The 21,534-nt window shown below is 41.3% G+C and overlaps 2 protein-coding genes across 2 annotated transcripts in view; both read right to left on the bottom strand.

Moving 5' to 3' along the window:
- HGD (homogentisate 1,2-dioxygenase) overlaps positions 1-10,247 on the bottom strand; it is a 46,438-nt gene extending 36,191 nt beyond the window's left edge. Inside the window, exons 1-3 of the mRNA XM_082624252.1 lie at positions 10,006-10,247; positions 4,359-4,430; positions 3,453-3,541 (exon numbers count right to left, since the gene is read on the bottom strand). Coding sequence (XP_082480378.1) covers positions 3,453-3,541; positions 4,359-4,430; positions 10,006-10,020 — 176 coding nt within the window. The 5' untranslated portion in view covers positions 10,021-10,247. The remainder of the gene's footprint in view (positions 1-3,452; positions 3,542-4,358; positions 4,431-10,005) is intronic.
- Positions 10,248-16,924: 6,677 nt separating this feature from the next.
- Positions 16,925-21,534, bottom strand: part of RABL3 (RAB, member of RAS oncogene family like 3) — a 38,364-nt gene continuing 33,754 nt past the window's right edge. The window contains exons 7-8 of the mRNA XM_082625998.1: positions 18,793-18,831; positions 16,925-18,202 (exon numbers count right to left, since the gene is read on the bottom strand). Of these exons, the coding sequence (XP_082482124.1) occupies positions 18,137-18,202; positions 18,793-18,831 (105 nt within the window). The 3' untranslated portion in view covers positions 16,925-18,136. The remainder of the gene's footprint in view (positions 18,203-18,792; positions 18,832-21,534) is intronic.

Raw genomic sequence — 21,534 nt, 5'->3', positions numbered from 1 at the left:
TTCATGCCAGTGATAAAAATAATTCAAGTAATTTTAAGTCTCAAAAGGTAGACTTAGATGGCTTTCTCCTCCAATTTCTTCAGAGCCAATCCTCAGAGGCATCAGAACTTAACAATTTTCTTGTACATTCTCTAAGATATTTCCAATGCATAATAAGAAAAATTGCCAAATTGTTGTACCACTTTATTCTCACAACACTAATGTGTGAGAGTGCCTGATCACCCACATCTTTACAAATAGGGGGTACTATTAATAATTTTGGCCTTGTAGGTAAAAAATACTATCTCATTTTTATTTGTATTACCACTATTATGAGTAAGGTTGAGAATCTGTATGTTTATTGGCCCCTTGGAATTTTTCTATAAATTACTTGCCCAAGTCCTTTACCATTTTTCTATTGGGTTGTCTTTTTTTTTTTTTTTTTGGTACGTGGGCCTCTCACTGTTGCGGCCTCTCCCGCTGCGGAGCACAGGCTCCGGACGCGCAGGCTCAGCGGCCATGGCTCACGGGCCCAACTGCTCCGCGGCACGTGGGATCTTCCCGGACCGGGGCACGAACCCATGTCCCCTGAATTGGCAGGCGGACTCTCAACCACTGCGCCACCAGGGAAGCCCTGGGTTGTCTTTTTGATGTTAATTTGTAAGATGTTTAGGAAATTAACATATCTAAAATTATAAGAGCATCCATCTTTACTTTCTTATAGTACATTTCTGGCTTTGTTTCAGGAAGAGAAGACTCTGATGAAGGAAACTTGAAGGACACCAGGAGGAGAACCATCCAGAAGTTGAGAGGGACACTGAACCTCACTAAGAGGGACCCAAGTCCTTTCAGAGGCTGTTACCTTGACAGGGTACAGCAGGAAGAGGAATACCACTTGGGGCAATGGAAGACCAGACCTGCTTGAACAAGCTCTGGCCCTTTAAGCCCCAGGACAGTCTACTTCAGGGGGTGGAATTGACCTGGCCCTACACTGAGCCATTTGGGAGATTAAAGGGCTAGCTAGATTAGTTCAGTTTTCTTTTGATTCCTCTAGCTCTAGGTGAAGTAATCTCAGACATTGGACTTCGGGCCATGAATTAACTAGGTCTCTCTAGGTTCTATACGGAATTGAGAACATGTGTGTGTATATTTTAGAACCGACTGTGTGATCCTGGGCAAGTTACAAGACTTTCTTGTTTTTTTTTTTTTTTTTTGGTCACCCTGCCTGCCTTGTGAGATCTTAGTTCCCTGACCAGGGACCAAACCTAGGCCCTCAGCAGTGAAAGCTCAGAGTCCTAACCACTGGACCTCCAGGGAATTCCCAAAACTTTCTTGATCCTATGTTCCTCATCCTTATCTCCTAGGATTGTTGTGAGGATTCAGAGTTTATGTACCTAGAATGCCTGGCACACAGTAGGTGCTCACTTACTAGATGTGTGTTGAATTGTCTATCTGTCTACCCTAATCATCTGGGTTTTTATGATGGTCCAGATTTCCTACATTCTCTGTGCTGGCTCTCACCTTCTCAGGACCTAAGGGATCAGCTAACTAATCAGATAAAAATCAACCCCTGATAGATATACTCTCTGATAGTTTGTGGGTGGGTTGGGGGGAGTTCCTGAACTCTGTGGCTTAAATTAGTAGTGACTAAATGTAGGAATTTCAGGCTTTCTCATCTATGGATGGGGCTGGTTCCATCTTTCCACTGGGGATTTTGAGCATTTTCACAAAATTCTTGTGGATACCTTTGAAGAGTTCTAAACAGATGGGTGAACCATGCCTAGTGTCCCTTGTTTTTTAGCTGAGTTTATAAAACTCCCCAGGCAGCACTACACTGCCCTGGACAGAGATTTAATTTTGATTCAGGGAATGGTGCCAGCATCTTAATGAAATGCCAACAGCTCCTTTTCAGCCTCCTGGAACAGAGCTCTGCCCCTGCTGGCTGAAGATATTGCTGAATAATGGGGGCAGGCAGCAGAATCCGGAGTCCAGGTGTCCAGTTAGTGAATGGGTCATAAAGTCAAGAACATAGTCATGGAGGCCAGGCTGTCATAAATTAGAATAGACAGGAATTGTCTGTGTGCTTACCTTACCTTGGCTATCTGGGCTTGCAGAGAGAGAGATGATTAAATAGCGATAGAATTAATCTTGATTTGACAAGTATGGGAAACTATCTCTTCCCCCTCCATGTACAGATCTCTCGAGAGGGAAGCAATATTGATATTGGCATGGTAGCATAGCACCTGCCAGTCAGTTTTCTGACAGCCTCCTAGGGATACACTGTATTGGAGGGAGACACTCTGCTACTGTGGCAATAATGATGATGATAAAAATTAATGTTAATTGAGCACTCATCAGGTACCCAGCAATGTGCTAGGCACCTTACATACATTCTTTCCCTTAATCCTCATCACAACTATGAGATAAGTACTATTATTATCTCTTTTACAAATGAGAAACCAGAAGGCTCTTGGAGGGTACATGACCTTCCCAAGGTCACACAGCTGGAAAGAGAAGGAACCAGGATTTAAACTCAGGAGGCCTGCCTACAGAGTGGGCATGATTAACCCCCAAGGGGAACAACCTATCATTTGTGTGGTCCATGGTGCTTTTGTTCTCACTATCTCATTTACTTCTCAGGAGGACTCGCTGGAGACAAATCCAATCACCTTCCACTAAGCAGTACAAGACTGCCTGCCCTCTTCCCCCAAACTCCAATATAAGCAGCAGCCCTCTACACAGGTGTCCTATTCTGAAATTCCCATAATTAGACACTGCTTGTTTAAGTCACAACACTCAACTGCTTCCCTAAACCAAAACAGCTACTGCAACCAACCTGCCCCATAGGAGTTAACCAAGAGACTGAGTTCATTGACCTGGCTTGTAGGATTAGAGCAAACATGGATCATGACACGTTGTGCTAATGAATGTGCTGGTTTCCAGCAAAGACAAATTCCGAGGAGAAAAAACCTTATTAATTCAAACCACCAGGGGCCATAATACATGACCTTTCATCTAACCCAAGCTTGGATTATCCGACGTTTTCATCCAAAGAACATAATACTTCTAGTCAGTTGAGGAAGATATTGCATTGAATCTTCTATAATTTTGAGTTAATCATTATTAAAAAACCTCCCAAGTAAATCAAAATTTGGAACTCAACTGCACAATCACAGGGGAAGGCCAGACTATGAGGAAGACTTTCTTCTGAGTACAAACAACAAATTGTAAGTGGAACTAGACATGTCTGTTTTCTAGGCTCTGTGCAGCTGCTCTCTCCCCTTCTTCCACCCGTCACTTGATTCTAGCTGGAGATGAGGTTCATCCTCCCCTGGCTATGACCCAGAGCACAGCCTGTAAGAAGCAGGATCTTGGACAACCCTGGGAGGCTGTGGCCCAGGTATAGGAGGCAGCACTAAATACTAGTCATAGCTCCCATAGACCGCAGGTCAGAATTAACCTAACCCTCTTACCTTCTTTTATTGCTGCTCCGTGGACAAGTGAAAGCTGATCCTGAGAGCTGCTCAGCATACAGATTGTAAGGGCAAACTTGAGGATTATTCTAAAACAAAGGAGGCAATAAATGACATCACTCCATCAGAAAAGCATTCCACCTTCCCATCAAACAACTCAGTGGGGGAATTCTGTCTTGGATGGGGATGCTCTGAGCCACTCACTACACATGACCATCTCCAACCCATACGTCCTTCTTGTAATAATGTTTTAGGTGACTTTCCTCCTTGATTAGAAAAGTAGTACATGCTTATTGTAGAAAATTTATAAACTATAAGCCATTATCTCACCATCCAGAAATAACCCAATCTTGACATATGAGTATATTTCCTTCTATTCTTATCCTCCAAAATGGGAACGCTATGATATGCGTAGTCCTGTTAATAATTAGCACTTTAAATAAAGAGGAAACACTATATCGTGAGCATTTTTTCATGCCATGAAATATTCTTAAAAATTTTTGACAAAATTTTTGTTTGCCATATTTTTGCTATTGTAACCAACACTAGTGTGAACATCTTTGTGCACGCATTTTTTTTTTAACAAGGACTGATTATTTTCTCATCATTGCCATATCTTATGCTGTTCAAGGGAACTTTAAGGAAGTCCCTTAACCCTGGACCTAGGGGATCTTCTTGAAAGCCCTAAATTTAGTGTTACTTTTTTGGGACTAAGTGCTTTGCCATAAGTAACCATTATCCAACTTTAATCTTTGTATTGTCATTGTTCTGCATCCCAAGTGTCTTAATGATTTGTGAAACTCCTAGACAGTTCACAGGCTAATTTTCAAGATGGTGGGTAGAAGCCTTTGGCCTGAAATTCCTATAATTCAGAGTTCTCCAAGCTAATATTCTATTCACTCATACCTGTCCTTCTGGCAGGGCACCTGGGCAGCGAGGATCCTCTGAGGCACACTCATTACCGAATCCAGAAATGTACTGCATGTGACAAAGACACAAAGGCTACCATTAATGGGATTTAAAGAGTATTTTGCTATTTTGACTGTCTATGAAGGTAAGAATTTCTTTATAGACATATGTCTGTGTATCACATTCTATACATAACATCTTTGCTATATCTTGGCATGTGACACATTTAGGAAAGATAATTTCTCTGTGTGAATTTTAAAGACCACCAATTAATTGGGAGAAGAGTGCTGGATATTACATGGACTTTCCATCCTTAGCTGTACATAGTTGATTTATGGGCTTGTTCTTAATTATCTCACTCCAAGAACAGGTTCTTTAATTCTGGACCCATCAGGGAGTTCCGGACAGGGGAGATGGCTCAGGCATCACCTCAACTCCAGGTTAGTAAGATCTGGCTGGCCTAGCTTGCAACCTCCCTGAGGTTGGAGCTCTACTTCCCCTCCATACGCTGAAACAAGTAGCTAAAGAGTGTGTGGATCCAATCTGACAGCAAAAGCCTTGAGAAAAAGCCCTCCAACCAGCCTCGCTGCAGGCAAAAACCTATATCATCTGGCTCATCTATGGAGCACTTGTAAATATATTTGCATCTATGTGGATATAGGAAAACAAGTTTTGAAGATATGCGTGGCTTTCAGGAGAATAGCCAGATCTGTCCTCAGTGGCACAATGGAGTTCATTCTGATTGTCATCAATTTACTTCTCATCCAGAGGAAAAAAAGACAGTTTCTCAATAAAGTAAAGTGTGCAGAGCCCCTAAAACTTATTTTGACAACACTTAAACACACCTGTGAGTTCTTGTTCACTGTCTGGCTTCTCTGCTAGTTTATAAGCTCCATGAAGGCTGGAACTATGGCATCTTGTTTACCTCTATATGCCTTGTGCCTGGTTTATAGAAGGTACTCAGTAGATATCTACTGTTTGATTTAGTTTTTCCCTTACAGCCTATTCTGTTCTATTTAGTTATTTATTTTTAGCTGGGTTGGGTCTTCGTTGCTGCATGTGGGCTTTCTCTAGTTGTGGAGAGTTGGGGCTACCCTTAGTTGTGGTGCGCGGGCTTCTCATTGCAGTGGCCTCTCTTGTTGTGGAGCACGGGCTCTAGAGCTCAGGCTCAGTAGCTGTGGCTCACGGGCTTAGTTGCTCCACAGCATGTGGGATCTTCCCGGACCAGGGCTGGTACCCCTGTCCCATGCATTGGCAGGCAGATTCTTAACCACTGTGCCACCAGGGAAGTCCCCCTTAGAGCCTATTCTAACACGAGTGTATGTATCCTGCTCTAAGTAGGGTGAGAACCCCCTTTTCTCTAACTTAAACATAAAAAAGGGCCATTTTCTTCCCATAGTTGTTCCTCATAAATGTATCAATACTTAATTTTAGCCCACGATAATGAAAGTGCAGCGTCACTCAGTGAGTGAAATGCCACCATCTGAGTACATGTCTTTAAGAGATATAAGAAGGAAGTAGGTGGGTGGAGGATAAATCCTCCAGAATTCTCAGCAGCTTGGAGCAGGATGAGATTGATGTAACACACCTGGATGCGTGAGCAATGATCAGGGCAACAGCTGCCCATATTTGGAGGGAATATCAAATGTGAAATGTTATGACCTAGAAAGCCATGGAAGTGAAATTATTCTTTTTTGCCTCCAGACACAATATTTTTTTATATTTGAAAATCTATCAGCACTAAAAACAGTGAGTTATATTACACAGAGATTGGTTAACAGCAGCATGCAATTTGGAATGATTTCCTTGGGGAAAAGACAGAGACCAACCAGCATTTTGACTCTCCACTGAATACAATTTTCTTCTCTCTAATGAACCTCGTGCTCACCATCAAGAGGATTGAATCTGAGCTGCTGAGAAATGGTAATGACCCGAAATTATCTTCAGTTCTGTAGAATGGAATTGCAGACCAATCTTGCCTGAAGCCACTGAGTATCACAGTGGCTTCTCTTTGTTCAACTGCAGCATTGTTTCCCTCTGCAAAGGGAGGCAAGAAGGTCTGAGCGCTGAGTTTTCTGGCAGGAGTGGGTGGCTTTACTCATTAACCTTCTCCACTCTTTGCAACTGCTGGCCTCAGAACAGAGTCCAGGGTTATTTGTACTTTGGGAACAAAGGAAAAGAGACTTACTATATGTAATTTTAAAGCATATGCTTCAGACTGCTTTAAAAAGTAGAAAAGAAAGTAGAAAGAACAGCTGGTGCTTTGGAAGGGAGCCATCCAGCTCAGAGAGAGGTGTGAGTTCTGAATCGGTTTCTCAATCTTAGCTGAGGTGCATTGGCTGAAGAGGGGGATGAAAACTGCTGAGTCATTCTCAAACCAGTTGGTTTTTCTAATCCCCTGAGAGAAAAATTACAGATGAGTTTGTTAGAGTTTTAAAATATCATGTGCCTTACTGCTGAAGGTATCAGAATCAAGGAAGCAGTATTCTGCAGCTGCTTTCCCAAGGCTTTGAGATCAAGGACAGAATCTGAACTCTGCTTATATCAGCTGTGAAAATCCAAGCTTTCAACTCCAGCTGGTTCAGTGACTATACAAATATACCTTACACTGAAAAATTAAAAATAAAAACGTCTGACATTAAGCAAGTGTGTTTGTATGCTTTCTTCAATCCAGATTTCTGAATAATTTGCTCCCACATAGAAACAATTTTGTTTCTTCCAAGAGAATTATACACATCCTTTCTAAATGAAAGAACAAATTATTGAGCTCCATGTAACTTCAGTACCATCAGTTCTTTGGCAGCTCCCTAGTGTACAGCTTTCTAATTTTCACCTGGTCCCCAGGATATGATTTATTTGTGAGACTAGTTTTATGAGATGCTTTCTCCTGACTCGGATTCTGGGTAACACCCTGATGGGACGAGCAGATACTATACCTCACTTCCTTTTCCTGGGCATGAGGGAAAGAGAGAGAAGTCAGGGTAGAGGTGGAACTATAGCTACCTTTTTCTCCTGTGCAAAGAGTCCAGTATTTCTAGTTAACCTTGATGGGAACATAGGATATAGATTGTTAGGGGAACTTGAAGATTATTGCAAGTAGGCTAAACTGTGGTAGGCTGAATAATGATGCCCCAAAGATATCTATGTCTTAATCCCTGGAACTTGTGAGTGTTCCCTTATATAGCAAAAGAGACTTTGCAGATGTGATTACAGTAAGGATCTTGAGATGGGGAGATGTCCTGGATTATTTGGGTGCGCCCTAAATGTAATCATAAGTATTCGTAAGAGAGGGAGGTAGAGGAAGATTTGATTATAGAAGAGGAAAAGGTGATGTGATGATGGAAGCAGAGATGAGTGATGCACTTTGAAGACGGTGAAAGGGACCATAAGTCAAGAATGCAGGCAACTTCTAGAAGCTGGAAATGCAGGGAAATGGATTCTCCCCTTGAGTCTTCAAAAGGAACCAGCCAACACCTTAACTTTAAGCCCAGTGAAACTGATTTCAGACTTCTGACCTCCAGAACTGTAAGAAAATAAATTTGGTCATTTTAAGCCACTAAATTTGTGGTAATTTGTTACAACAGAAACAGGAAATGAATACAATAATTATGTAGACCAGGGGGTCCCATCTCTGGCTAATTAGAATCACCCCCAAAGCTTATTAAATACAGACCCATACCTAGTGAATCAAAATATTTGGTGCTGGGGCCCAAAGTCTGCATGTTAAACAGCTCTGTTTTTTAGAAATGAAGAAATCAAGACCTGTAGAAGTGGACTTGTAGAAGACTTAAGAACATTGGGTGGTTCATTTAAAATTTAATTTTACTATTTTATCTTTTGAATTTTCTTCCCCCAGTTGTGCTGCTTTTATGTAAATGTGATTTCATTTGAGGCTTTGTGTTGACATATCCATTAAAAGGAAGAAATAAAAGCAGAGAAATATTTTTTTTAACTTATAATGTGTATTGATTAGAGTGATGCAATCTGGTTTTCTGTGTTTGGATTTGTGATCTGTAGAGCTAACCTTTCCTTGCAGAGATTAGACAGCAGGCTGGGAAAAATGCCTTTGAAATTGAGAACAAAGAGCAGCATGCAATTTACGTTGGTGTGCTGGTGCTGTGCATAATAAGTTGCTCAAAAATTTCAGCAGGATAGGATTTTAGATATAATTTATTTATAAATGGTAAGGATGTTTCCACCCCTGCTGAACTTCCCCACAGCCTTTTCATCAGGAAATGAAGTTTTTATGCACTCCCCCTCTTCTAAGACTTCAACTACCACCATTGATGTGATGACCTCCCATATCTATTCTCCTAGCTCTACCCTCTCCCCGGAGATCCAGATCCATACATCTGACCACATCCTGGGTATCTCATCTTGCCTGTCCCTGCAGCAACCCAAATTTAACTCTTGGATCCCAGAACGTGCAGGGCTTTCTGTGTGTGCCGTGCCTTTGCACTTGTTTCCTCTAGCCCCTTTTCAGTTAAGTCAATTTCTACATCTCTCCTAAGACTCAGCTTAGGAACAGCCTCCTTCAAGAAGTTTCTCTTGGCTCCACCTAGTCCAGATTCAGTTCCTTTCCTATGTTAATTCGTGGCATCATGTATTAACATATAATATTTGCCGAATGAAAGAATGAGAATTCTTTCTCAGTCTTTCTAACTCTTGATCAGGCATAAAGAAGCAAACTCTTTTACTTCGGTGTTGTTGAGTGGTTTTAGGACCCCTGTTAATTAGGGAGATGTTTGATTTTCAAACTCAGCATCAGTTGAAGGGCACTTAGGAAGTGCTCAAACCCTGGAAAGAAGCCTGGAGTCTGGCACACTTGGCTTAAGTCAAGATTCTGGGCAGTTCTACTCAGGTCCACATGCATGTGTTGGGCACTGATGCCAGCCTGGGGTGGACACTAGGCATGGTTTTAGACATTAGCCTTAAGGCACTCAGTCTAGGAGTTGCTACTAAGGCTCCTTTTGGAGCCTGGGCATGGATTCAGACAAACCCAATTTCTAATCCAGTCTCTATCACCTATCAGCAGTGACCTTGGGCAAGTCACTTAATCTCTCTAAACTTTATTTTCCTTAATGGTAAAGTGGCTACCTCCAGATTTACTTTGAAGATTATGAGTTAATTCATTAGCAGCACATAACCCACACATATTTTTCAATTGAAGATTAAATAATAAAAAGGAATTATTTCCTAGAGGAAGTGCTAGGGTTTCTACTGGCCAAGTGCTGATTGTGAGCCTCAAAATAACTGAATAGATTAAACATGCCTAATTGGTCAGCTGGAGGCTGTCCAGGAAGCTGCAGCATCAGGAAGGTGTGGGAGAGTAGGGGCTGGCAAATGGACACAGTGAGAAACATGTCTGTCCATGGGGGAGGAGAGCCCTTATGACGTCTACAGATTCCCAAGACAATATATGAAATAAGCAAGGCAAGAGATGGACGGTTAGACCATCATCTCTTTTCTTTATCATCCCCCAGCCCCAGCCATGCTTACGGACACCACGGCGAAGCCTCTGAACACAACAGCTTGGACGAGGGCCTCTCTAAGTTCTTTCTGACTCTGAAGCTCTGGAATTCTCAGACGCTTCCATGGGTTGTGGCTGAAGAAGCCACAGCGAAGTGGCCAGATAGTTTCCTACCTTCAACTCTGCCATTTTCCTTCTGCTGCAGGTGTGACGATTTCAGGAAACCCAGGCTCAGAGAGGGTATGAAGTCAAAATGCTTCTGTTTCTCCTTCAAACCACCTCTGGATGTTGTTATTCTACTGCTTCACTGTGCTCGCTGGTCAGCTGGTCGCTCAAACTAGCCACAAGCATTTCCTAACTGCTACACTAGGGAGAAAGTCCAGCATGCTTGTTTCCAAACTGCTTACACAACTGTCTTTGGTTTTGAAACCCGGGCTGTTTCTGAAGAGTTTGCAGAGGCCTGTCTCCTCTTCACCCGAGGTAAATGTTGACCAATGATTTGTTCCAGTTAAAAGAAAGAGGCTTATGACTAAAGGCAGAGAATTTAAAGCTCTCTGCGGAAGGAACTGTGGCACTTAGGGCCTGCTGTGTGAGGTAGAGGCTTCTCCACTCAGTCCCGACTGAGGCCGGGATGGAACAAGGCGGAGTGTTCACTCACTGGGGAGCTGTGAGAAAATGATCCGTGCTGTGACACAGGCATTTTCACGCAGCTACCTGAAGCAGGGACAGGGTCTAGACAGCTCTCCACACCTGCTCCCAGGGATGAGCTGGGTGAACAGTTCAGAGCCTGAAGCACTTCGCTTAAAGCAAACTGAGATATTTACTATTGCTCCTCTTAATTTCTTAAATGTATTTAGTGTTCTTATAAATTCTTTAAGAATCTTATTTCCTAATGCCTGTACCTCTCTAGAAAGAGACCAAGGGATTACTTTCCAGCCACCTTTTCCATGACTCCCTTGTCCTTCATCTTGGCTACTCTCCTTAGCCACGGTCAGGTATCAACTTCATGGCTAATGGCATTCAGGAAGGAAGAAACCATATATCGAGAGCTTGTTCATGCCAGATTTTCCCACAGACATTACCTCATTTAATTTCACAAAAATAATCTTTTAAACTACGCTTTATTATCATAAACTCAAGTGCAGCAGAACAGGCAGGAAATGTAAATGGGTAAAGTAGGCTAGGTGATTTTTTAAGATATGACTTTTATACACGAAGCTCCAATTTTTAAACATTGGCAACTTAAACAAGTGAATGAATAAATGAATGAATGAATGAATGAATGAAGCCATTGTAATAGGTTGCAAAAAATGCCCACAGATTCCTTTCATCCTTGTATGCATGCCCCTTTGCAATGTGACTTTGCTGCTCCTCCCAACATGAGACGGAGTCTTTTACTTACCTCCTTGAATCTTACTTTGGCTAATAGCAAACACAACACAAGCAGAGGTTTGAAAAATGCTTGTGCCTTAGGATTTGCCCATTTCTTGCTACTTGAGACCACCATTCAGAGAAGTCAGGCTAGCCTCCTTGAGAATGAGACCAAGAGGTCCAGGCACTCAACAGCCCAGCACTAGCTGCCAGATGTGTGAATGAGGCAATGCGGCTGCCAGATGACTGCAGACACATACGTGATCCCAGGTGAGACCAGCAGGAGAACCACCAGCTAAACCTAGCCCAAACTGCTGACCCACAAAATTGGGAGCAAATAGAATGACATATTTTCTGCCATTAAATATTGGGGTGTTTTGTTAAGCAGTGATAGATAACTGATACCATTATGTCAAGAAACATGCACGTAGGTGTGAATGACTATGGGCTGCCAGTTTGACACATTCTGCTTTAGATAAAGGGGCCTAAGCAACCTCCAGAGGTCCCCAGGCTCCAGCATACTGCAGTAGCAGCAGAATGATTTGCCTGTGTCTGAGGCGTTAGCACAGAAAGGACCAGGCCAAAGGAGCCATGTGGATATAAACAAGTGACAGGTTGGTAGCAAACTGTGTGGAATGATGCCTGCAGACCAGGGAGCTTATATCACATCTCAGCATACTTCAGCATAGACAACTGACATTGTGGTATTATATAAGCTTCCCTGGAATTTATATGCAAACCTGGGAGAAAGCGGGGTATAAACCCTAGCTTGACTGAGGTTACGTTTTTATTATTCCTTCAGTATGCAGACTCAAAATCAGAAGTGAATTCAAGAAAAATATTTCTTGCATATCTGAGTTTATGAGTACATTGGGTCTTGAATCTCTATTGATCCTAGAAGTTAGGCTTTGGTGATTAGGGGGAAAAAATGGATGGGAACCAATAAACGACAAAGGAAAAGCTTTACTGCTTTGTTTTTCCATAAACTTTATATGTTCTTTCCAAATCAGCTTTGAAGGCAGATTTAAGAGGTGTTTCAGTTCCTTCCTAAGGTGTGAGAGATTTCTGAAAGAGTAAGAAAGTGGTAACAGATCCTTGACTGGATGAAAATTATTTTGAGGGGCCTGAAAATATTTAAAATTGAATAAACCTATCAATTCCCTATTTAGGGATTTCTCCCAAGTGGGTTCACTTTATTTCCTGTCTTTTTCTGTTTTTGTAACAATAATTCAAGAAAATGAGTATTTGCTTTGTAACCACTATGTGCCAGGTACTCTGCCATACACACACAGGAAAAATGAGAATAAATAAAACACAGAACACATAGCTCTGAGTCTATGTCTGATGACTTTCTATTTTAATCTAATCACACACTTATTTATTTATCTTACAATTATTGGGGACCTGCTATGCGCCAGGCCCTGTGAGGTGTGGGGAGATACAGAAATGATTGAGAGTCTGGTCCTGTAGGAGGGCACATGCTGGAGAAGATCGACCAATAAACGGGCCATTACAACGGAGCGCCATGTGTGCTGTGACAAGAAAGAGTCAGGGTGCTGTGGGAGGGATTAGGGACCACAGAGCTCCGACTAGTTCCCTGAGGAGATGATAGCTGAGCCAAGTCACACAGAGTAAGAGTTGGATAGGGCATTGAGGAGAGGGAGGATTGTACACAAAGACAGAGAAGTGCAGTGCATTCAAATACCTGTTTTAAGGGCACTGACGGAAATAGATTGGAGGAGTCTAGTGAGGGAAGGCTTCCAGAAAGGGGAGTTTTGGCAGACATTTAAAGCAGGGGAAAGAGGGGGACTTCTAGGCAGGGTGATTAGCATTCAAAAAGACACCCAGTGGAAGAAGCAGGTTGTGTGCAGGGACAAGGCAAGCATATACTGGACCAGAGCAGAGTCACAGTATCAAAGTAGTGAGCAATAAGAACAAAGATGCCAAAAACCAGGCAGAGGGAGAGGGACTCAGTGAATGATATGGGGAACAGGTGAAGAGAAGAACTTGAAAAGGACCAGGAATTGGAGACACCAGATACCTGCCACCTCTGGATTCTAGCACAAGATAGGTTTACTCTCTGCAGAAGCTCTGGACTCACAAACATCAGGGAGTGGGGAGTAGGACCAAAACCAAGTGTAGTAATGATGAAATCTCCAGCTTCCTTCTCCAACTGCATTTCCAGAATGCTATCAGCAAGTGTTTTACCCTCCAGACAGGACACTGGAGGATTCTTCTCTAGGACAGTGTCCCATAAATACTATACATTTTGATAAATAATTATTAAATATAAAAGGCAAAGTCTTTCTGGAAATGCTTCTTTTAATGAGGTAGATGGCTCACTCCCACATTAATTCAAATATCCATGAATAATTCTTATTTCTAGAATGACACAGGATTCAGCATCATTTAATCCTATTTTTTGCTTTTATAGACATAAATGTTGAGAAAATTTGTTCTCATAAATAAGCAGTTATGAATGGAAGGGATTTTGTTATCGTAGCACTCAAATTCCTTCTGAATTAAATACCAAAAATCACATACTGACCTATCATTAAACATTATTTTAATGACCTATCAGTCAATAACTCAGATTGGTTCTTCTTCAATTTTGTTGCAAGCAAATAATTGGAAACCTGATTGGAAAAGGTTTTGTTACCCAGCTATTGGAATCAGTGACTTTAACTGTTACCCTTTCACTTGGAGGTTCTTTGTCTAACTCATTTACTCAGAAAGGGTTGGGAAAATAAAAATGTTAATTTTATATACCTTTGCCTATATAATTATTTTTGATGAAAATGTTTTGGTATTTTGATAGACCAGGCAAGAAGACTTGACATGAAAGAATGTGCCACAGCCTTGGATGTTTCCTACCAAAGCTCTTTGCTTTGTTCTCAGGAGCTCTTCCTTAAGAGCTCTGCATTTTTTTTTTTTTTTTTTTTTTTTGTAATTGTGAGGAGTGGAACAGACAAAATCCTTAAATAAAACTAATATTTAGAATTGTCCCTTTGTTGGCATCCTGAAGACATTTATACCCTGGGGCAATATGCCATATTTCTATTTCACTAGTAGTGAGATGCTCCTTTTTCTGTAGTGGGAAAAGGGCAATTGGGAAAGTAGAGGTGGTAAATAAGAGCCAGCACGAGCTGCTTCACAAGCAGATCAATCTTAACAAAGATACATTCATATGAGAATTAGTCATCTGGAAAATGATTACCTTAAAACTATCCGTGCCCATGTACCACTTGGAAGAGATTCTTCCACACATCCCAGTTGGAAGACCACTGATCCACACCAAGAAAATGGAAAATATTACATCTAGGAAACTGGGGATTATTATAGAGTAATGTGAAGGACAAGTGGCAGGCCTAGAGAACAATCACTCCAGAGTGCAGTTAGAGGACGGAGGACTTCAGGACCGATGTCTCCAAGAAAAAAATGACACTGATAGATTACCTGATATATTTGATAGTACTGAGCAAGATTTTACATCTTTGTTGAAGTTTAGGGGCTTCATTCTTCACCTTTACTCATCGATGACCTTGGTAAAGCTTAGTGGTTGGCCAGCTGAGAAAACAAATGTGGTATAAGAGAGGGGCTATGTATAAGATGGCAAGGCATTTCATTAGAAATAGATATACCCAGAGGGTAGAAAGTGCTAGTATTAAAAATGGGTAGCAGTACATCGAAGACAAATATTTCCTGTTTTGCCAATAGAGGATGTGACAATCACGTTACGATTGCTGTGGCATGTGCAGCCTTGAGAGGGAGGAGTGGCTTACTTAGTTTATTAAGGGGCGACCATGCACTCTGATGAACTCTGCTATAACGGTGCCATAAGGTAGAGTCTACAATCCATGTGTTCCCTACGTTTTTGATATGGGTTTATTTTTTTCAAAGGGTGGATCCTGAGCTACCTGCATCAAAATCACCTGGTTTGCCTGTTAAAAATACAAAATCCTGGCTCTATCCCATATACACAGAATTGGGCGAGGGGGGCAGAAGAAATCCTGGAATCTGCAGTTTAAACAAGCACTCCAGAGGACTTTCATACACATTTGAGTTTGAAAGCCATTGCTTTGAGTCCTTAAATGTAGGTGCTTATTGTTACTCGAAGTTGGATCCTTTTCCTACTCTATGGAGCAGGGCTGGTAGGCTCCAACTCCAATTTTGCATTAGGCAAGCATACTGGGGAATATGTGAGGCTCAGGGTTCTCCCAGTGCTAGATTTCCTGAAACCCTTCCTCTTCTACCACAGTAATTTAACTCAGTTTTGGGACTATGGAGAAACGAATTTTTTAACTTCCTTCTCCTCCTTCCCCCAGAGTATCATCCTTTGAATTTTAACAGATGTTAAATCAATGCAGACATCCTGTTAGACTTCAAACTTCTTAAAATAGACGCTACCTGTACTTTAAAAATTTCAATTAAACCAACATTTAGATAACCATATAAGGCCTTACCTAGGTTGGGTGCTAAAGCATACCCTGTTGAAATGAAGACTCAAAAGCTCTGATTATGGCAGTGGTTAGGAGCTCTTCACCTCAGTCCGATGGCCCAGCACATCAGTTCTATGCAGTCCACTTCCAGAATGGAGAGAAAAACAGCAGTGTCACGGCACCTGGATTATATCATAGATGTCCCAAGTTCAGGGACTTTTGAGAACCTGAGTAAAGCTGATATGGATCAACCCCTTTGGGAGTGGCGCTCTCTCTAGAGCACTAAGGTAGAGAGACCAACCCAAATCCTTAGTTGGATTCCAACTAAGCGGCCTGGGGGACAGATGAGTGGCCACAGATCTTCATATCTGGTTGCCTCCACAGTGAGTAAGAACGTTGGTTAGACATCTGAATCACAACAGGGGGAAAAAAAAAGTTCTCTTATAGCTAGCAATTTGTTCCATCAAGAAAGTAAGAAAATTAAAGCTTTAACATTTTTTAGGAAGTATTTGGTATTTAAACTTGTTTATTACCTAAAAGCAATTTTTATGAGCAGGTCTCAGGAAGTCTTAGCAAAAATTATGCTTCAAAAGATTCTTTTTGAAGAACTCTGGCTAATAACATTCACTGTGGCCAACAACCTTATTTTGCCGCTACTAATGCTGCAACAAACTTACCTTAGATGATTAAAATCATTTTCTCTTAGAAAACTATAATTCAGGAGTCAAGCCTGACAGCAAGAACAAAGAAGTTGAGTATTGTTAATTTTTCAAGGTTGACCCTGAAGCCATCAGTGATAGGTTATTTTCATCTTATTTTTTAATAAGGGAGAAAATAGAGAAATTGGAATAGATCTTCTTTCTAATTAAGGGTTATTGATTTATTTTTTAAAAGAGGAATACAAAGAGCTTCAGTTGCTTTAGGTCTTCTGCATATGCATTTGGTTTCTACTTCTTAACTGCACAGCCACTGTCACAAAATACTTGTGCCAAATTCCACATACAGATCCTGATTTGCATAGCTCTCCTTTATGTCAAAAAAAAAAAATCGGGGCTAACTCTTGTGGGGGAGGATGTGAAGAAAGACTGGAGAAGATCCTAGCTGATGAAAAGTGCTTTAAAATCCCTTGCCAAATTCCCAAGACAGACTTTCTAAAAGCACTCTCTAACATCGTCATTTTAATATATCCTCTTTCAGCACACCTTGATTTCCAAAGTACGGAATAGAAAGAGAATTTACTGTTTTTTTCCCCTAGTTTTAAAATGAGAAGCTGAAACTGTGTATTTATTATTATTATACTTTAATATGGAGCAAAATCAGGAGTGCAGAGACCTCCTAGAGAGAATACATGTGAAAAGGAGTTGTTGAATAAGGCAGCAAATTACAGTTTTCGTAAAACAGGTTTATATATTAACAAAGACTGGGGCAAAGGCAATTACACAAGCAAAAAAGATGGGTAAAAAAAGTAATGATGAACAATTATGCATATATACACCCCCCCCCCAAATTTTGGATTATGAAATCCAAGAATCCTAGTCCATAATTCATGTAAATGTGTTGCTGTGGAAGTTATTTTTACTTCTCTCCATAAATACATTGTTGACACAAAGAATAATATTCTTAGTTTACGGACTATACTTAAGGGACATTTTAGGAGTTGATCTTTCCTTCAAAAATAAAAATAAAAACTGAGGAGGCTGTAAATCTCTCTTACTGCCCTTGTGCAGGTCTTAGATTTCACCCTACCTATTTCCAAACAGAAAACAGTAAGTGGGTGCAGACAGCTGTAACCTAAAGAGTGAAGGATTTAGTGAGCTGTCAATTTCTCGCATAATTCTTCTTTTCTGGTACTGCTGTTCTCTGTGTATTATTAATCTATTTATATTTAACTCCAGCTATTAGTCAGCCTCTTCCAGCCACTGAGCCATTTGCAAAGGAGAGGAGAAAGAAAGGGTTGCTATTATTAGGCATCCTTTTGCCTGATGAAGGTGGAGGCAGTTAAATAACACCATTTTGCTTCTTTGAAAATGACAGAGAGTGTTTGGGGTGGACAACTCAGGGCTGGTTAACATAACCTTTCCCCTCAGAAGGTAAAACAATAGAGATACATTTTTGAAGTACTTAATTAAGCCTTCAGCAAGGAGTGTGGGAAAATTACAGACCCATAAAAACCCTCCAGCTCTGGGCAAGAGTAAATTTTCTCTGCAGCATTCTGTCGCTGCTCATTTACTGCATCATTTTGACATCTCGTATTTCCACAAGGCTTTTATATAATCTATAAACAGGGACGAAAGGTGAGGAACAGAGAGAATGGGGACAAAGTTTGGACTTCCCACGCTGTTACTTCCTTTCAGTTTTCCATTAAAGGGTGAGGCTGAAGGGTGGCATTTTAAGATTATTTCGTTAAAAGCCTGAGACATTAATAACTGCCACAGCAAAAAGAAAGCTGTGAAAAACTGCCACAGCTTGCTTACTCTTCAAAGGATGAGTGTAATTCAGTCATAATGTAAGCTCTTTAATGTTCCTCCCCCAAACCTTTTTCGATCAGGAAAGCCTGGAATCTGTAGGCAAGAAAGATAATCATATTAGGACTCAAGCAGGCAGAGTTCAAATGCTAATAGTCTTTAAAATGTTCTCCTTATTTTCTGTTTCTGTATGTTGGGCTGTCGTTCTTTAAAGAACTATCTTTCTGCTGTTTTACTCAGAAAACCACAGCAGATTAAATAATAAAAATAAATTCTACCAAAATGAAAAACATTTGCCAAACAATTGGTGATAGTGCCATCTAAATCAGACAGGATGGCGGTGAATCTCATAATATTCACCTATTGGACTTTTATATGAATTATTTGCATTGTGATAGACTCTGGATATATATGCCTTTGGAGTCTCAAGCAATTCTATTATTTTATAATGTAACCTTATCTCTGGATTCTTTTTGTTTCTTAGACCCTTATTTTCCCCTGATCTGATTTTTTCTTTTGTATTTAACAGGACAGAAGAAAGTCAGTTGCTTGGGCCTGCAAAGGACTCCCCGCAACCCCACTTTTTAAAAAAAAATTCAAAAGTAAATTTGGAAATTAATTTCAAATAAGTCAAATCTCTCTCCAATTTCAAGAAATCATTTTATCAAGAAAAGATAGATACAGACCTGATTACCATCTCTTAAAAAGTATCTCTTCTCTATGACCTGTGAAAAACAAATAAAGATTTTAAGGGCTTGGCACATACATATACCTTGAAAAGGTGGTAACTGCAATGCCCACTAATGGCACTAAAAGGTATATACCCAAATTAAGAGTCTTTTCAACAGCGACAGACATCTTGTACAATGAGTTAAATCTGGTGCTAATGAGATCAGGATTGTGGAAGTATTTTTATAAAAGCCTGCCTCTTGTTCCAAAAAGCATTAATGATAGGTCAAAAAATACATGAACAGGGGCTTCCCTGGTGGCACAGTGGTTGAGAGTCCGCCTGCCGATGCAGGGGACACGGGTTCGTGCCCCGGTCCGGGAAGACCCCACATGCCCCGGAGCGGCTAGGCCCGTGAGCCATGGCTGCTGAGCCTGCGCGTCCAGAGCCTGTGCTCCACAATGGGGAGCCACAACAGTGAGAGGCCCGCGTACCGCGAAAAAAAAACAACAACACATCAACAACCAAAGAGACTAAATAACCAGACAGTGACATGACATCCCATGCAATTCCTAGTGTATGGCTGCAAATTTGGCTCAAAGTTCCCTAGCAGTTGGCCCCAAAAGGCACCAAACAGAATCCATAAGATAAAAGCAAAGCACTTTTGCTACTACAATAGCATACCTATTCTTTAAAGAGGAGTCTGTCTGTATAATGTAGTAAACTGCCACATCCCTCTAGTAAACACAGTTGTAAATTCTGTCGGTCCTTAATGGAGACAAATGACACAACATCAAAAGCAGTCAATTAACTTCTTTTCCGACTTAATCTGCACCCTTAATTCAGCAGTTTCAGAATTGTCTGTATTTGGTCAGTAGGAGAAATACGGTAAAGCAGTGGCTGTATCTGTACAAATCCATCACTACTACTGAAAAGAAGCCTTCAAAATATATGCCTTAACATGAGTTTCAGAGCACCATATTTTCACATGATGAAAAACATTTTTTTGAATTTTATTTTATTTATTTTTTATACAGCAGGTTCTTATTAGCTATCTATTTTACACATATTAGTGTATACATGTCAATCAAAATCTCCCAGTTCATCCCACCACCACCCTCCCCCACCCCCCGCCACTTTCCCCCCTTGGTGTCCATACGTTTGTTCTCTACATTCACATGATGAAAAACATTAAAAAAAAAAAAAAGAACTCTGTTCTAACACTTGAGAAACTGCAATGCTGACAGAGGCAGTATTATTTTCTTTACCCAGAGCCTTAAATGTGATTAAGAAAAGTTCAGCAGATCAGAATACAGATTAGCTGGAGATTAACTCTAAGACATTAGAATCTAGAATTATGAAGCTAGGAGCTTCCTCAAAATAAAGCAGAGCATCTTCTTCCAGGCCTGCAGCAGCTTGCTCTCATTGGCCTAACAGCCATATCATCTGGATTCTTTTATCTTCGAGACTATGGATGGGTTACTTTTAGCCACAAGAGACTCAGGGTAAGGTTGCACTCACTGGCCTCAAAGGTAGAAAAGCTGGTTCATGATTAGTACCCATCTAAAATACCTGACACCACAAAAACTATGACAGGACTGATTTTCCTTCCTCTCTCCAGGGTAGGACAGGAAAATTCTATTACTCTAGAGTGGTTAGGAATTACTATTAGCGAAGGGAGTGTGGAAGAGGATTAGATTCCCTCTTGGAAAAGAAATCTTTTATTTATTTATTTATTTAATTTTTGAGTCTTTGCTGCTGCACGTGGGCTTTCTCTAGTTGCAGCAAGCGGGGTCTACTCTTTGTTGTGCTGCATGGACTTCTCATTGCAGTGGCTTCTCTTGTTGCAGAGCATGGGCTCTAGGCACACGGGCTTCAGTAGTTGCAGCATGTGGGCTCAGTAGTTGTGGCTCGTGGGCTTAGTTGTTCTGTAGTCTGTGGGATCTTCCCAGACCAGGGCTCAAACCCGTGGCCCCTACATTGGCAGGTGGATTCTTAACCACTGTGCCACCAGGGAAGTCCCTTGGAAAAGAAATCTTTACACTAAATTCTGGAAGATATGATGTAAAGTCATATCTAGCTGCCAAGTCCCTTGTTTTCAGGCAACCACCTCAGTCTGGAGGTCTGGCCCACCTTTTTTTTTTTTTTTTTTTAATTAATTAATTAATTAATTAATTTTTGGCTGCACTGGGCCTTCATTGCTGCGCGCAGGCTTTCTCTAGTTGCGGCGAGTGGGGGTTACTCTTCGTTGCGGCGCGCGGTCTCCTCATTGCGGTGGCTTCTCTTGTTGCGGAGCACAGGCTCTAGGCGTGCCGGTTACAATAGTTGTGGCACGTGGGCTCAGGAGTTGTGGCTCGTGGGCACTAGAGTGCAGCCTCAGTAGTTGTGGCGCACGGGCTTAGTTGCTCCGTGGCATGTGGGATCCTCCAGGAACAGGGAACCCATGTCCCCTGCCTTGGCAGGTGGATTCTTAACCACTGCGCCACCAGGGACGTCCTGGCCAACCCCTTAATCCACTTGACTTTGTTTGTGATTTAGGAAACCAAGAGAAAAGTTGCTTTTCAATTTTGCTCATAATTCTCTGCCCTCAACTTGCAATGTCCTTCTCTTATCAAACCATTTTTTAAAAAAATTATTTATTTATTTGGCTGCGCCGGCTCTTAGTTGCCGGCACGCGGGATCTAGTTCCCTGACCAGGGATCGAACCCAGGCCCCCTGCATTGGGAGCGTGGAGTCTTAACCACTGGACCACCAGGGAAGT

Source organism: Mesoplodon mirus (genome assembly GCF_964341445.2).
Source record: "Mesoplodon mirus genome assembly, chromosome: 6".
Classification (NCBI taxonomy): domain Eukaryota; kingdom Metazoa; phylum Chordata; class Mammalia; order Artiodactyla; family Ziphiidae; genus Mesoplodon; species Mesoplodon mirus.
This window is presented reverse-complemented; position numbering and strand designations above follow the sequence as displayed.